Consider the following 14,643-nt stretch of genomic DNA (forward strand, 5'->3'; position numbering starts at 1 on the left):
ACAGGTGAACTAATCATCGAGAAGGCGAAAAAGTTAATGAAAAAGTTCAAGGGAAAATTGATTTCAACAAAAAAAACAAAAGACAAGTGAGTCATTTTTCAAGAAACCTTCATAAATCATTCATGTAATATGCTATATATAAGAAATTATTAATTTATATTTTATATGGGGTCTAAATAAATTATAAAAAATGTATTATCTTATAATTTTAGTGAATTATTAATTTAGAGTCGGAACCGGCCAAAAATATTATCTTAGAGAATTTATTAAATAATTGAGTATTAATTTATCGAGTTTCTACTAAGTAAAAAAATGAAACATGATTTGGGGGCAAAATATCAAGATTAACCTTTTGTCGGGTCGAAGAGTCAACTCGGGGCCTGGGTGTGGGTTCATACACACTGGTCTTGGGCGGGTTAATGGAGCATGGGTCACCTGATCTCAGGGGAGAACAGAAGATTAAGGCTGGATCACGGCAGATTAACTTTTTTTAAATTTTTTCTGAAAACCCAACTTTCAATCCAAACCATTAAATTCAAAACCGGCTGAAACCACTTGAAGATCGACCCGAAGAAATAATCGAATTTAATCGAAAGTATAAGACGAATTTTCTTTTGAAGTTTAAGAACACAAAAGAGAAAAATCAAAATTAATCCCGTTATTCAACCAAAACGGTTGAGGTTTGTTAGGTTGAATTACTTATGTCCAGGAGAGTATAAATACAAAGTTTGGGACGACAAAGTGAGAAGGAAAGATTTAGCCATTGTTGAGTAAAAGAAGCTTCAAATTTGTGGATTTTCGATTTGAGTCAATTCAGCCTTCAAGGTTAGTTCTATTTAGGATGTTATTTATTAGGAATATATAAAATTGTTCTGAATTTCTTGTAAGCTAATACATACTTCAATTTAGTATAAACCCAATTTTGGTCAATTTCTTAATTATGTATTGAATTGTCTTTCATTTCTTCAATTGATGATTCATATTTGATCCCTATATGATATTAATCAATTTCACTCTCCCAGATCTCATTGAATTCGTGCCATTCAAAAAAAACCCAAATTCAAATTCAAGAAAATGTTTATTTTCGGATTTTATATTCTTGGAGCAATCTTGGTTTGATTAATATATAGTAAGAAACAATAATCGATCAATCTTGTTCAATCCTAGGTATTAATTTATCATTTTTTTATTTTAAAACCTTTGTTATAGTTTAATTTTCAAACAAATATAAAATTTCACTTCAATTGGTTGGTTCTAAATCATCCTCTTCTATACAATTTACTTTGAGTCAATCATATATTTTCAAATTCGAATCCTAACTGTCCATTGAAAACACAATAAAATATATTTTTGTTAAAAACTAATTTTGGTCTTTAGATGGACAATCTTGGATGTTAAATTGTGTTATCATATCATACTAATTGCTCTAAATTATTTATATGACTTATATGAACTACATCTACAGCTTTTGTGGCACTTTTTCATCAATTTATATCTAAAATAGTTCATATAGAGGCAATAATGTAAGGTTCATGCCCAACATATATATCTATCACTTATATTTATATTTCTCTAATTGATTCTGCTTAGAAATAAGAATTATTATGCTCACACATTAGGCTCGAAATTTTGAAAATTGAAGACAATATTTGGCGACATGTCCTCGTAAAATCCATAATAATTCAAATATTTATTCAAATGACTTGATTTCTGAACAAAAATCTGATTAACTTATTTATCTAGAAATTATCCATACACGTGTCAAATCTCTATCTCCTTAATATACATAATTTGGAGATTATGACTATGTTTACATAATAATTATTTTACTAAACATTTTATTTTAACGATCTTTTATCATGCATGTTGATAAATAAGTCTAACTTAATTACATATTTCTATAATCAGTTGAAACACTATTTTATTTTCTCAAGATGAGGAGAAACAAAAGTCCAACCAATGAAGACGACAAAAGTGGAAAAACATCAAAAGAGATTGTACGAGAAGGGGTTGATTACATAAGTCAAGTTCCGAGAGAAATTCTGCATCACATACTCTTATTTCTTCCTTTTAAGTACTGGATAATTTTGGGCATGGTTTCAAAACAATGGCAAGATCTTTTGCGTGAAACTCCAATTTTGATTTTCGACGAGAATGAAATTGTTTCGAAAATGAGAAGACAAGTTCGCGGTGTATTACATGAAGAGAAACCTCGAAGTGATGGGCTAGATGAGTGCAAACAGAGATTTGCAGAGTTTGTGAACCACGTTATGTTACATCACTCTAGTTGTCTCATAAAATATGCACGATTATCACTTCAATATGAACCTACAACAAGATATGCCTCAAATGTTAATATTTGGGTTCACTTTTTGATGACAAGAGATATAGAGATGCTCGAGTTGAACTTTTCATCAACACCAAACATGTACTGTGATCTAGGCATTATTGCAGCGAGGCGCACAAGAACAGCACAAACTTTTGAACTTCCTCATCAGCCTTTTGAGCCCAAATTTACAAGTTTCATTTTGAGCTTCTGCAAACTTAAAGCATTTAAATTTGGATGTTTCATGAACTTAAAAGTGCTATATTTGAAAGATGTGGACATTCTAGACAGTTCTATTGGACAACTAGTTTCAAAATGTCCAGTCCTCGAAGATTTATACTTGGAGGGGTGCTCTGTAACCGAGGAATTCTTTGTTTGTAAACAAGATCTGAAAATCAAGCATTTGAATTTGCTGAATTGTTTGACAGAAAAGTGGCAAAGTTATATGATTGACATATCTGTTCCACAATTGACGAACCTGTTGATCAAAGGAAGATACCTCAAGAGTTCAGCCATGCATCAACCAATTTGGTAGAATGATTTGATCATAGAGAAGACAATGATTTGATAAAAAATGATGAAGAGTCGCCGCGCTTAATATTTTTTGTCCGCCGTGGCAGCCACGTGGGGAGTCGCTCCCAATATCAACTCTATTTTTTGTTATCAAATTTTCATCTTTGTCAACTTTCACATTATCTTAGGATTTGCACAAATAAAAAAAAATATATAAATAGATTAAGTTAGTGAAACCATTAGTAACCTATATAATTGATTCAGAAAAAGCACGACATACAATATACTCATAGATTTATGCATAGTAAGGATAGGGGATGAAAATTTTGCATGTGCAGCGAAAGTGAGGTGGAAGAGTGCCTATAATCAGTAAACATAATTTTAAATGTTTATTTCTCTCTCATATTCATTAATAATTTTTCTCTCTTTGCTTCATTAATAATTTATTTCAAATATTAATAGGAACAATAATAAATCAAATAAAAAAATAAAAAATATATATTATATTTGATAAATATATATTTAAGAGAATAAATTAAATATATTTTTTAATTAATTATTTCTCATTCCGGAAATTTGATGAAATGGCCCTCGTAACAGCCTTAATTCCAAAAAAGGTCCGCGTCTGCTAATGTGGCAAAAATGGCCCTTTTGTCCTGCAAAAAGTCAGGAATACCCCTCGGGTGCCTGATTTATCGATCATTTACGAAAAATGTCATTCACGCATTTTTATCTAAAATGCGTGAGTTGATTAATGCGTTTTAGATGAAATGCGTGAATGACATTTCTCGACTTTCAATTTACGGAAATGTCATTCACGGATTTCATCTAAAACACGTTAATCAACTCAAGCATTTTAGATGAAAATGCGTGAATGACATTTCTCATCTTTTATCGTATATATAATTTTTTCCCCTAATTTAAAATAAACCCCACCGATTCACGAATATCCATTTCTCTAAAATGTCATTCACGCATTTTCATCTAAAATGTGTGAGTTGATTAACGTGTTTTAGATGAAATGCGTGAATGACATCCCATAAATTGAAACTCGAGAAATGACATTAATGCATTTTCATCTAAAATGCGTTAATTAACTCACGCATTTTAGATGAAAATGCGTGAATGTTATTTCTCGTAAATGATCGGTAAATCAGGCGCCCGAGGTATTCTTGACTTTTCGCAGGACAAAAGGACCCCTTTTGTCAACTTTATGAGGCACGGGCCTCTTTTGGAATTAAGACTGTTATGAGGGCCATTTCATCAAATTTTCCTCTCATTCTCTCTCTAATTTTTTTTTCATATTTAATTTTTTCTTATAAGATTTATTATAAATTCAATTAATTAACTCAAAATATTATATATTATTCCCTTTTATATTATCATATTGGTCTCTTAAATTATTTTTTTATTTATGTTAAATATTAATAATTGATACTTTGAATATATATATATATATATATATATATATATATATATATATATATATTATTATTAGAGGCGACAAATAATTAATTAAAAAATTAAGAATTTTTTATATTTATTTTATTATTCTCTTAAATATATATTTATCAAATATAATATATATTTGAAAATATATATTTTGTTATTTATTTGATTTATTATTTTCCTATTATTATTCTATTTTTTTAAATAAATAAGTTAAATAATAAAATATATAAACATATATTTACAAATTAATAATATAAATAAATTATTAATAAAGATTGAAGAGATAAAAAATAAATTATTAATAAAATGAAGAGTAGAAATTATTAATAAATATGAGAGAGATAAATAAGCCTTTAAAATTATGCTTAGTCATCTGTTCTAATCACTATCCAAATCATTTCGCTATTCGCTGTAAAACTTTACTTCCCCTATATTACTCATTTATGCAAGTGTTCCATGTACTTTTACAATTTTGTAATATAAACATGCATTTTTCTGATGGTTCAAAATACAAAATTTGTTATGTAATCTTATATTATACTAGAGTTATTTCCCTACGTACAGGGTTTACACATAATAAACAATTTTTTAAAGATAAATATTGTTGATTATAATTTAGAATAAGATAAAAGATAAGTGTAAATTAATTACATTATAACGTTAAAATTATAATATTATATAAATCACACCACCATTCATGAATATTATTAACAAAATCGAGTGAGTTTAAAAAAAATTACATATTTTTATACTAATAAATTATATTTTAAATATTTCTTCTCATTTTTATAATATTAAGTACTTTAAAAGATAAATAGATCTTATTTTAAACTTTTAAGAGAAGACTCCTATAATACCTTTAAATATGACAAATTATAAATATAAAAAATGTTTAACAAAAAATTTAACTGAAATTAATCATTAATAAATAATCAAAAAAATTTAACAATATAATAAAAAAAGTCTTATAAATAAAATAAACAAATAACAATTACAGAATTAAAGGAGAGGAGAGCACATGGAGTCGCTTCGATTATGTGAGACTCAACTTTTACTATCTATGAACTATTTTTATGACCTTACATTTTAGAATGTTAGCGGGACATGGGAGCCTTTTAAGATAGATTGGTCCAGTTCCTGCTGTAATTCATAAGAATATATCCGAGCTTTTCCTAACCTTTTCTCCCTTGCTTATCCATTTTTTTATATTTAATCGGTCCACCTCATTATCAGGATCAATTTCAAATATAAAAACTTTATTATTGACCTAAAAATATTATAATTTGACATATTATAATAAATAAATATATTTATCAAATAAATTTTAGAATTAATAAAAAAAATTAATATAAAATTTAAATAACACCATTATATTATATTACTCAACTTTTAAGTGCTAAAATTTAGCTTCACAATTACTTCTTATCCTTAGAATAATTTATCGAACTATAAAATGTGAAAATATTTGCATTGTTTTTATTATAAAAAAAATAAAAATATATTTTTAAATATCTTAAATCAAAGATTATAATATAAAAAATATCATAGTTATAAGAAAATATGATCTTTAGGCAATTTTTTATATAAATAAAATAAAACAATAATAATTAACTAATAAGTTTTGCTTACAAAATACAAACTACATTATCAAACTATTTGAAAAAAATAAGTTCTTTTAAAAGGTTAATTTAAATATTTTTAGAAAAATTAAATAAAGTTATAAAAATTTCAAAATTAATATAATTTTCTAATTAACTTTTAATGATATGATATTTATTTTAGATTGATTATCTACCTATTTATTATTCAATTCCAAATTCAAGAAAAATAATAAAAGAAAAAAATATAATTCATATATTTATATATTTATATACATAATTAATCAAAAAATATAATTAAATTATAAGATAGAAAACAAAAAGTGAATTAAAAAAATAAATTAAACTTAAAATAATATTTAAGAAATTTTAATAAAAATAAAAAAAATACAAATTTGGTACATCAAATTTAAAATTATATTATTATTATTATATAATAAATGTTTGAAAATATTTAAACTTAATTTAGATATAATAAAATAAAAGTTATATTATCTTATGTCATTTTTTTTAAATCATATAAATTTTTTGATTTTTTTATATTAAATATTATTTTATAAGAGATAATCACATTTAAATTTAATATATATATAATTAAATAAATAAATAATATTATGAGTTTATAACTATAATTTTAAAAAAAATTTATTTTTATTTAAGTTATTTAAACTTAAAATAAAAATTGAGAAATTTTGATTAAAAAAGAAAGATAGAATTTAAAATTACATTATTATTATTATTATTATTATATAAATAAAGGTTATATCATTTCATATCATTTTTTTACATTATATAATTTTTTTAAATAAAAAATATTTTATAAATTTGTAATTTTAATTATAAAAATTATTATGAGGAGTGATAGAGTGATGGAATTTTGTGAAGAAATGACTTCGCATCACATTCATTTGTTGGAAAATGTAAAAGTGGAAGGAAAGAGAGAAATTATTTGATTTTTTCAGCGAATAAGATTATGCCAAGTCATTCCCTCACCAAATTCCCTCACCTAATCATTTCTCAATTATTATACCCATATAAAAATGTACTATTAACAAAAAAAACATAAAAAAAATTAAATCTCACTCTAAAAAAATAATTAATCTTTTTTTATGTAGGATAAATAAAGTATATATTATTATTTTTCTTATATTAAATTAAATCTCAGTACTCTAATTTAATTTATAGACATTTGTAGATTTACCGGATGGTTTTTAATTCTTAAAGATGAGATTATTGACTCTAATTTTTATTTACATTTTTTTTTGTCTTAATTTCTTGTGTCAAAGTGCTATGCGAATCCTTTGAATTTTTATATAATTTTGTTGATTGTTTTTTTAAAAATATTTTATTTTATGAATTATTGTTATACAATCATAAAAACAAATTCATAATCAAATGAAGATAACATTACACTTCATTTTACGGACTTCATAAAAAAACGAAATTAGAATTCATTTTATAAAAAAAAAACTAACATAATTCAATAGTCAATACCCGATTTTAACTTAAAAAATGAATAAATATAAAAAAATTATATTGGCTTAAAACTTAATTTATCTTTTGAATGATGTTTGAAAAAAGAGGATTGTTATTAGACTTCTAAAATATTTTATTAAATATATTTTTTATTTTTATATATTTCTAAATGTAATTAGAAAATTAGAATCTTTTTTATAAAAGGCTAATTTTTGTTAGAAAATTTTTCATCACAAAAGAAACGAAGTAATTTACTCGAAGATAAGAGAGGGGATAAACTCATACGGGATGAATGATATAATAGTATATAACACATTTTACCTATCATTGATATAGTTTGATATTATATAGTTCAGCATTTAAATAAGTATTTATAATCAATTTTCAAAAAATCTATTTTTTCTAAGACTAACCTAGTCCAAAAAATTTGAAAGTAGGTCATGGAAAATTTAAATTAATAAAACTCCTTCACTAAATTATAAAAACAATTCTCTTAAATAGTATCTTGTAAAAAAGAAGATTAACCAAATGATACAAATTCTATATTTATAATCAAAGATTAAGTGAATATTAATATATTTTGTTCAATAAAAAATATATCACTATTAATAGTAACTTAATTCTAATAATAATATTAACTTAAAGTACGATATATGTTTATATAATATAAAATATGTTTCGATCATATGTATATTAATTATTTTTAGTTGTTAAAGTTGACTGCATCAATTTTTTTTTAATGAGTTTCAATAAATAAATTTAGTAAAAGAATTGTTGAGACCTTTGTATTTTTCATAAAGTTAGAAAGTGTAGATATACAAGAGTCAAGACAAAAAAAGAATATTTTAGAGATAGATCACACTCGGTCACTGTGAAGATGAAACTACGTTGTAGTATGGTAAATATCAGTATTGATAACATTCAAGAAAAATGCAGAAAAATTATCAAATAATAAAAAACTGTAATAAAAAAATATTGCCCACAAATAAATAATTTCTTGAACAACCAAATTAAGAAAATTCCCTTAAAAAAATTCAAACTAAAAAAATACTATTATTTAAAGAAAAAATAAGTTGGACCTTTGTATTTTTTATAAAGTGAGATAGTATTGATATACCAGAGAGTCAGGACAAAAAAAAAGAATATTTTAGAGATAGAACTTTGTTTGAAAGTTTAAATCACACTCGGTCATTGTGGAGATGAAACCACTGTAGTAGTGTAGTAGAGTGATTACCGGTATTAATAACATTAAAAAGAAAATGCAGAAAATTACTAAATAATAAAAGCTGTGATATAAAAAAATATGTTGTCCCAAATAAATAGTTTTTTGAACAACCAAATTAAGAAAATTCTCTTAAAACAATTCAAAGTAAAATAATAGTATTATTTAAAGAAAAATAAGTTGACTCAATCAAATTCTCTTTAGACTTGAGATAGTGAAGGCAGATGAGAGGACTTTTCTTTTTCAACGGATAGGCGACTGAAAGTGCAGATATATCAGAGTCAAAATAAAAATAAGAATATTTTAGAGATAGAACTTTATTAAAAAGTTTACATCACACTCGGTCATTTTGGAGATGAAACCACGCGTTAGTAGAGTGATCACCATAACATTTAAGAAAAAAGCAGAAAATTACCAAATAATAAAAACTGTGATATAAAAAAATAATATTGTCCACAAATAAATGATTTCTTGAACAACAAAATTAAAAAAATTCTCTTAAGCAATATATATATATATATATATATAAAGATTAGAGATATTTAATATTATTATAAAAAAAAATTAGGTACGAAATTAATATAAATAGATTTTAGTTGAGAGAAATATTTAATATTATTATTTAAAATATTTATTTATATATAACCACCTATTTAAAATAAATAGTCTTAACTTACTTAATATATATATAATTTTAAATTTTTATATATTATGATAAGTAGAAAGTGAAAAAAAAATTAATTAAAAAAAAGAGTAATATTAGGAATTAATTAGAAAGATAAATTATGAAATGAAAAAATTCTTGAATATAAAATAATGAATTGAGATAGAAATCACAATGAATTTGTGTATAAACCTTCATATTCATTTATTAAACATTATTATATATTCTTATTATATATATATATATATATAAATAAATAAATATGTTAGGTAATATTATATATTTTAATATAAAAAATATTTTATATTATTAGTGTGAAAAAATATAAATATGAGTAAGAAAAAAATACTTCTTAATTAGATTAAGAAAGAGAGTCAAAATATATAAAAAAAATTAATTTAAAAAGTAGAGTAATTTATAGAGTTAATTAAGAAAGAAATTATGAATTGAGATAAAAACAATTTGTGTATAAACCTTCATATTCATCTATTAAACATTATTATATATATTGTTATTATATATATAAAAATAAATATGTTAGGTAATATTATATATCTTTAAGTAAAAAATATTAATAAAAAAATATTTTATATTATTAGTGTAAAAAATATAAAAATTTATATAGTAAATAGAAAAATAAATACTTAATAATTAGATTAAGAAAGAGAAATATATATATTATGAAAGATATTTATTATCATACTTAAAATGTAGTAAACATCTCAGTAATTTATCTCAACCCAAAAACTCAAACTCAAAAGAATATTCTCGGACACAACAATCGTCAATTAGTAAATATTCAAAAACGCACTTAGAGAGAGAAATTTTCTCTGGAGATTTTTTCTCACATCGGGCACGACCGGCACATCAACGCCGCCGGAGCTTTTGACGTCGGAATGATTTCAAATTTCTCCAGTAGGTGCGTCTCTTTCCCCCCTACAATCTGACCGAAGGAATCGGGAGAAATCACGATTATAGTTTCTAGATCGGATATTTAGGTCGTTTTCGGCACGATCGGCACGAACAACACAAACGACACGGATTCTTACCGCGACCGCGCTTCTACATCCGCCATCCTCCAGCACCTTCGATCGGTTGTCGTGCGCCCTCTGGAACGTGTTCTGTTGTGCAAGGAACGGTCGCGGTCATCTTCTCTTACCGTTTACCGGAACATTTCGTCAAACCCCCTTCTGCAGAGACTTGACGTCAAATCGGCGTCGGTCGCCCTCCTCTTCTCACTTTTCGTTTACAGGTTAGTTCGGACCTCGGTCGGGACATCAAACCACACCGCGAGGCGCGGGTAGGTCTCCATTGAACTTCTTTATCGCCGTTTGAATCAAGTGTTCGGTCTGGAGGAAGCTTTCGTAGCTACAGACCGTTCCAAAATTGCTTAAACCATTTCTTGTTTGAGCAATTATTTTCAAGCCCCTGTTCCGGTGCGATTGGTTTCCAATAGTGCTGTTTGCGCCCACCCTTTGCTGCAGAATTCCAACCTCTGTGGCTCCTTTGAAGATTAGGCAGTTTGCGCTTGATCTTTCCAATAACTGGTACGCGCCCGTCCAGTGTAGTTACTCGGGCAAGGGGCGTCCTTCAAGTCCGCCCTAATGATCCTAAGAAGGTGCTGAAGGGGCCGTCGACAAGCAGCAAGGCTAGGTCTGATAGACGAACTCGCAGGTCTCTTAACAATCTCAGGAAGCAGAAGTCAGAAATCATGGATGAAGTCCTAAACAACGGAGAAGATGCGCCTATTGATTCTATGCCAAATACATCATCGGGTATGAGTTTTTTCCACATGCTGATGAATTACATGAGAATAGTTCTATTGGGGATTCATACTGTAACAATATGCATGTTCATAATAGAAATGATAGGATTGAATTGATAGGAAAAGACAGTATTGCATATAGAAATGATAGGACTTTAATTCCAGAAAATTATGTTGTTACTGGACTTGCTGCACAGAATGAACCGTTAGAGTTGCTGGTTGGTACCCTAGACCTGACCGGTCATTCTGTTGGGAAATTGGATTTGAAATCTTGTCTTGTTAAAATTGATAACAATCGGGTCGCTTGTGCTGAAAATTCAGTCCCAATGTTGGAGATAATCTGTCAAAAAGGCTCTAAGGTAATGCAGGAAAATGACATAAATTGTACAGGTTTATTGGGTCCTATTGAAAGCTCAAAATTGGGGTCTGTTTCTGAATTGGGTGAAAACATTGTGCTGAGATTTATGTCTGTTTTGAATGATCCTACTGAAGTTGGTACTGGTGTTCCTATTGAGGTAAGTATGACGGAGCTGAATAAAACTGTTGATCGAAAATTAATAGGTTCAAAGAATATTACAAGGTCGGGGTCAGTTTCAGAAGCAGGAAAACATGACAGTTTGGGTAATTCAGGTACAGAGAAAGATCAGAAAACAAATTTTACCGGTCATACTAAAGAGGATGCTAAACTGGGCAAAATAGATCATTTTGAAATTGCCTCTACAGGGTTGGAGATATCAGCTGCTTAGAGTCCATTAGGTCCAAAGAAGGATATAATTTCAGAGTCTTATTCTACAATGAGAAATCTTGCAAATCTAAAAGTCTCGGGTTCCATTAATGATCAGAATGCTAAGTCTACCTGTCTTGCTAAGGATCAAATGGAAAGTCAGATATCCAGACTATGTACTAGGCTTGAAAAAGGTTGGACAGAAGACACTAAATGCGCCCAGGATTCTGAAACTGAGGCTAAAATTGTAGGATCTTCTAAACAACCTGCACATCTAGCTGAAACTGTTAAAGGACATAGTCTAACAGAATCTGGAAACACTGAAAAAATTGGATCTGAGTTAGAGCTATTCATGGAAATAAATTCAGCTAAATTAGAAAAGCCTAATAATACAAATGTAAAGAATGATGAACTGAACTTGATTGGTATAGCCAATGGTGAAAGCTTGACTGGAAATTATATTGATTCGTTGATTGATGACATCATGAATGACAATCTGGGTCTGGGTATGGATCTCATGGAAGCTACAAATAAGTTGTGTCAGAATTTAAGTCAGGGTATAAGAGGTGAAGAATTTATGAAACTAGAAGAATTAGCCAGCGGTTTTCGCTTGGCCGGGTCTGATGAGGGGTTAGCCAACGGTTTTCGCTTGGCCGGGTCTAATATGGGGTTAGCCAATGGTTTTCGCTTGGCTGGGTCTGAAAAAGATAATTTGGTTGCAAAAAAGTTGGGTCTAACAAGGGTGGATAACATGAATATTCAAGTCATTGATCCTGAACACGCCGGTCCTGGATACACTAAAACTACTCATGGAATTGGTCATATCTCTTCAAATGCCGGTCCTAGCTCTTCAAACGTCGGTCATAGCTCTTCAAATGCTGCTCCTAGCTCTTCTAATGCCAGTCCTAGATCTTCTAATGTCAGTCCTAACTCTTCTAATGCCGGTCCTATCTCTTTAAATGCCGGTCCTAACATCACATATCCACCTTCTACCGGTCCTAATCGCCAAGATAATAAATCTACTAACAAAGCTATGAGCCACCGGTCGAATCAAAAAAACCAAAGCATAGATGTTGATTTGGAATCAGACGATAACAATATCATAAATCCATGAAGAAGATATCGACAACAAAGATCAAACCAAAAGCAAAGAGGCATAATTCTTCCAAAACAAGTGCTGAAATTGAAAAGATCGATCAAGAAACTAGATCGAATAATTCTAAAACAGCTAAGAAGGGTAAAAATGAATCGAAAATTAAAGAAAGGAAAAACATGAAGGCAAATAACTCAAGTTCTAAGAAGAATGCTGAAGTAAATCCCAAGGAAACTGTGACACCCGAGGCTAACCCTGAGATATTGAACCTGGGTGCGTTTTCTCCACTCGTTAATCTGGATCCTGAAATGCCAATTGATAGTATTCAAAAGAGGAAAACTGATACACAAGAGAAGAGCACTAAAGGGGATATTCTAAAGAAGACCGGAACAATTGAAGGCAACGGTTTTGTGGGAAATATAAGGGTTAGATGGGCCGAAAAGAACAAACAAGTTAGGAAAGATAGCATCCTTGAAACAGTCACCTCCTCAGATCCTCCTACTGCTGTAATTCCTGGCAAAGAAAATACTCAGGCTGATAACAAGGATCTTACTACTGGTCCAACGTGGTCAATGAGGAAAAACGAAATAGTAAATTTGGCAGGACTGAGAAACCAGATGAAGAAGCTATTTTTCCAAATTAATAAAAAGAGATTACGATACCCCAAGAAAGAAATGATCAGTTGAATGCTCAGTTCAAAAGTCACTATGTAAAGAATTGGAATCTCTTCAACAAAGACCAATATGATGAAGTGATCAAGTGGACGGTTGACGCCATGAAGGAAATTTCGAAATGTAATAAAACAAAGGTGTACACTATCATGAGCAACCCAAATAAAACTTGGCAAGAAGGAAAGGTGTGGAATGGAAATGCCATGAGCGATCCAGAAAAGGGAAAATTCCAGATAGACACCTTATTCCCAAAGGTAATTACACTTGATCATCCGCACCGATTTGAGCTCCCACCCGAAATTGAAGAAAAATGTGTCAAGGCATGGGAGTTTGTCATAGTTGGTCATTTTATGGGCAACATGAAAGCACCATTTGCTGAGGTTAAAAGAACGTTGATGGGTTAGTGGGAATCCTCTGGTCTAGAGAGGATCACAATCAATGATCACGGATTCTACTTTCTATCCTTCAGGAATGGAAGCGAAATAAAATCGATCATAGAGAGCGAATATACTTTTATCAGGGGAAAAAGATTCAAGTTGTACAAGTGGAGCGAGGAACTTAATACTAATCATAGACCGCCTGAACTTGAACAAATCTGGGTAAATCTCAAGAATGTTCCACCACACATGTGCAACCCGATGGGCCTGGCCTATATTTCAAGCATTATAGGCAAACCACTTATGTTTGACCCAGCAATGGAAGGTTACGAGCGTGCATCTGTGGCCAGAGTTAGTGTCGAAATCCATCCAAGTAGCTCTCTTCCAATCAAGCTTGAACTTAAAGATAGACTGGGAAATTTATTTGACATTGGAGTACAATACGAATGGAAACCAAATCGATGTATATGGTGTAGCACTTTCACACACGCTATGAATAAATGTCCAGTCAATAATAATCTAAAATTGAAGGCCAATAACAACACTCAAGTAAGCGATATCAATGACTCTAACCAAGCTCAGGTTGAGAGAAATGTGAACAGGTCTGAACTTAACAGCAATGAACGCACTAAGAATGATAAGATGGGCAACCAAAAGCAAGAACAGATAAGGGTAAGAAAGAAGATAGGAAAAAGAATGAAGTGGGTAAGGGTACAAGCTGACCATACTAACGTTGATCATATTGGTCATGTTCAGGGCACC

At 28.9% G+C, this 14,643-nt stretch overlaps 1 protein-coding gene across 1 annotated transcript; it reads left to right on the forward strand.

Moving 5' to 3' along the window:
- Positions 1 to 1,934: 1,934 nt before the first annotated feature.
- On the forward strand, positions 1,935 to 2,861 carry LOC124946273 (F-box/FBD/LRR-repeat protein At4g26340-like). The gene has a single exon (XM_047486838.1). The coding sequence runs from the start codon at positions 1,935 to 1,937 to the stop codon at positions 2,859 to 2,861; it is 927 nt and encodes a 308-aa protein (XP_047342794.1).
- Positions 2,862 to 14,643: the final 11,782 nt, after the last annotated feature.

The sequence above is a fragment of the Impatiens glandulifera genome, chromosome 7, assembly GCF_907164915.1.
Source record: "Impatiens glandulifera chromosome 7, dImpGla2.1, whole genome shotgun sequence".
NCBI lineage: Eukaryota > Viridiplantae > Streptophyta > Magnoliopsida > Ericales > Balsaminaceae > Impatiens > Impatiens glandulifera.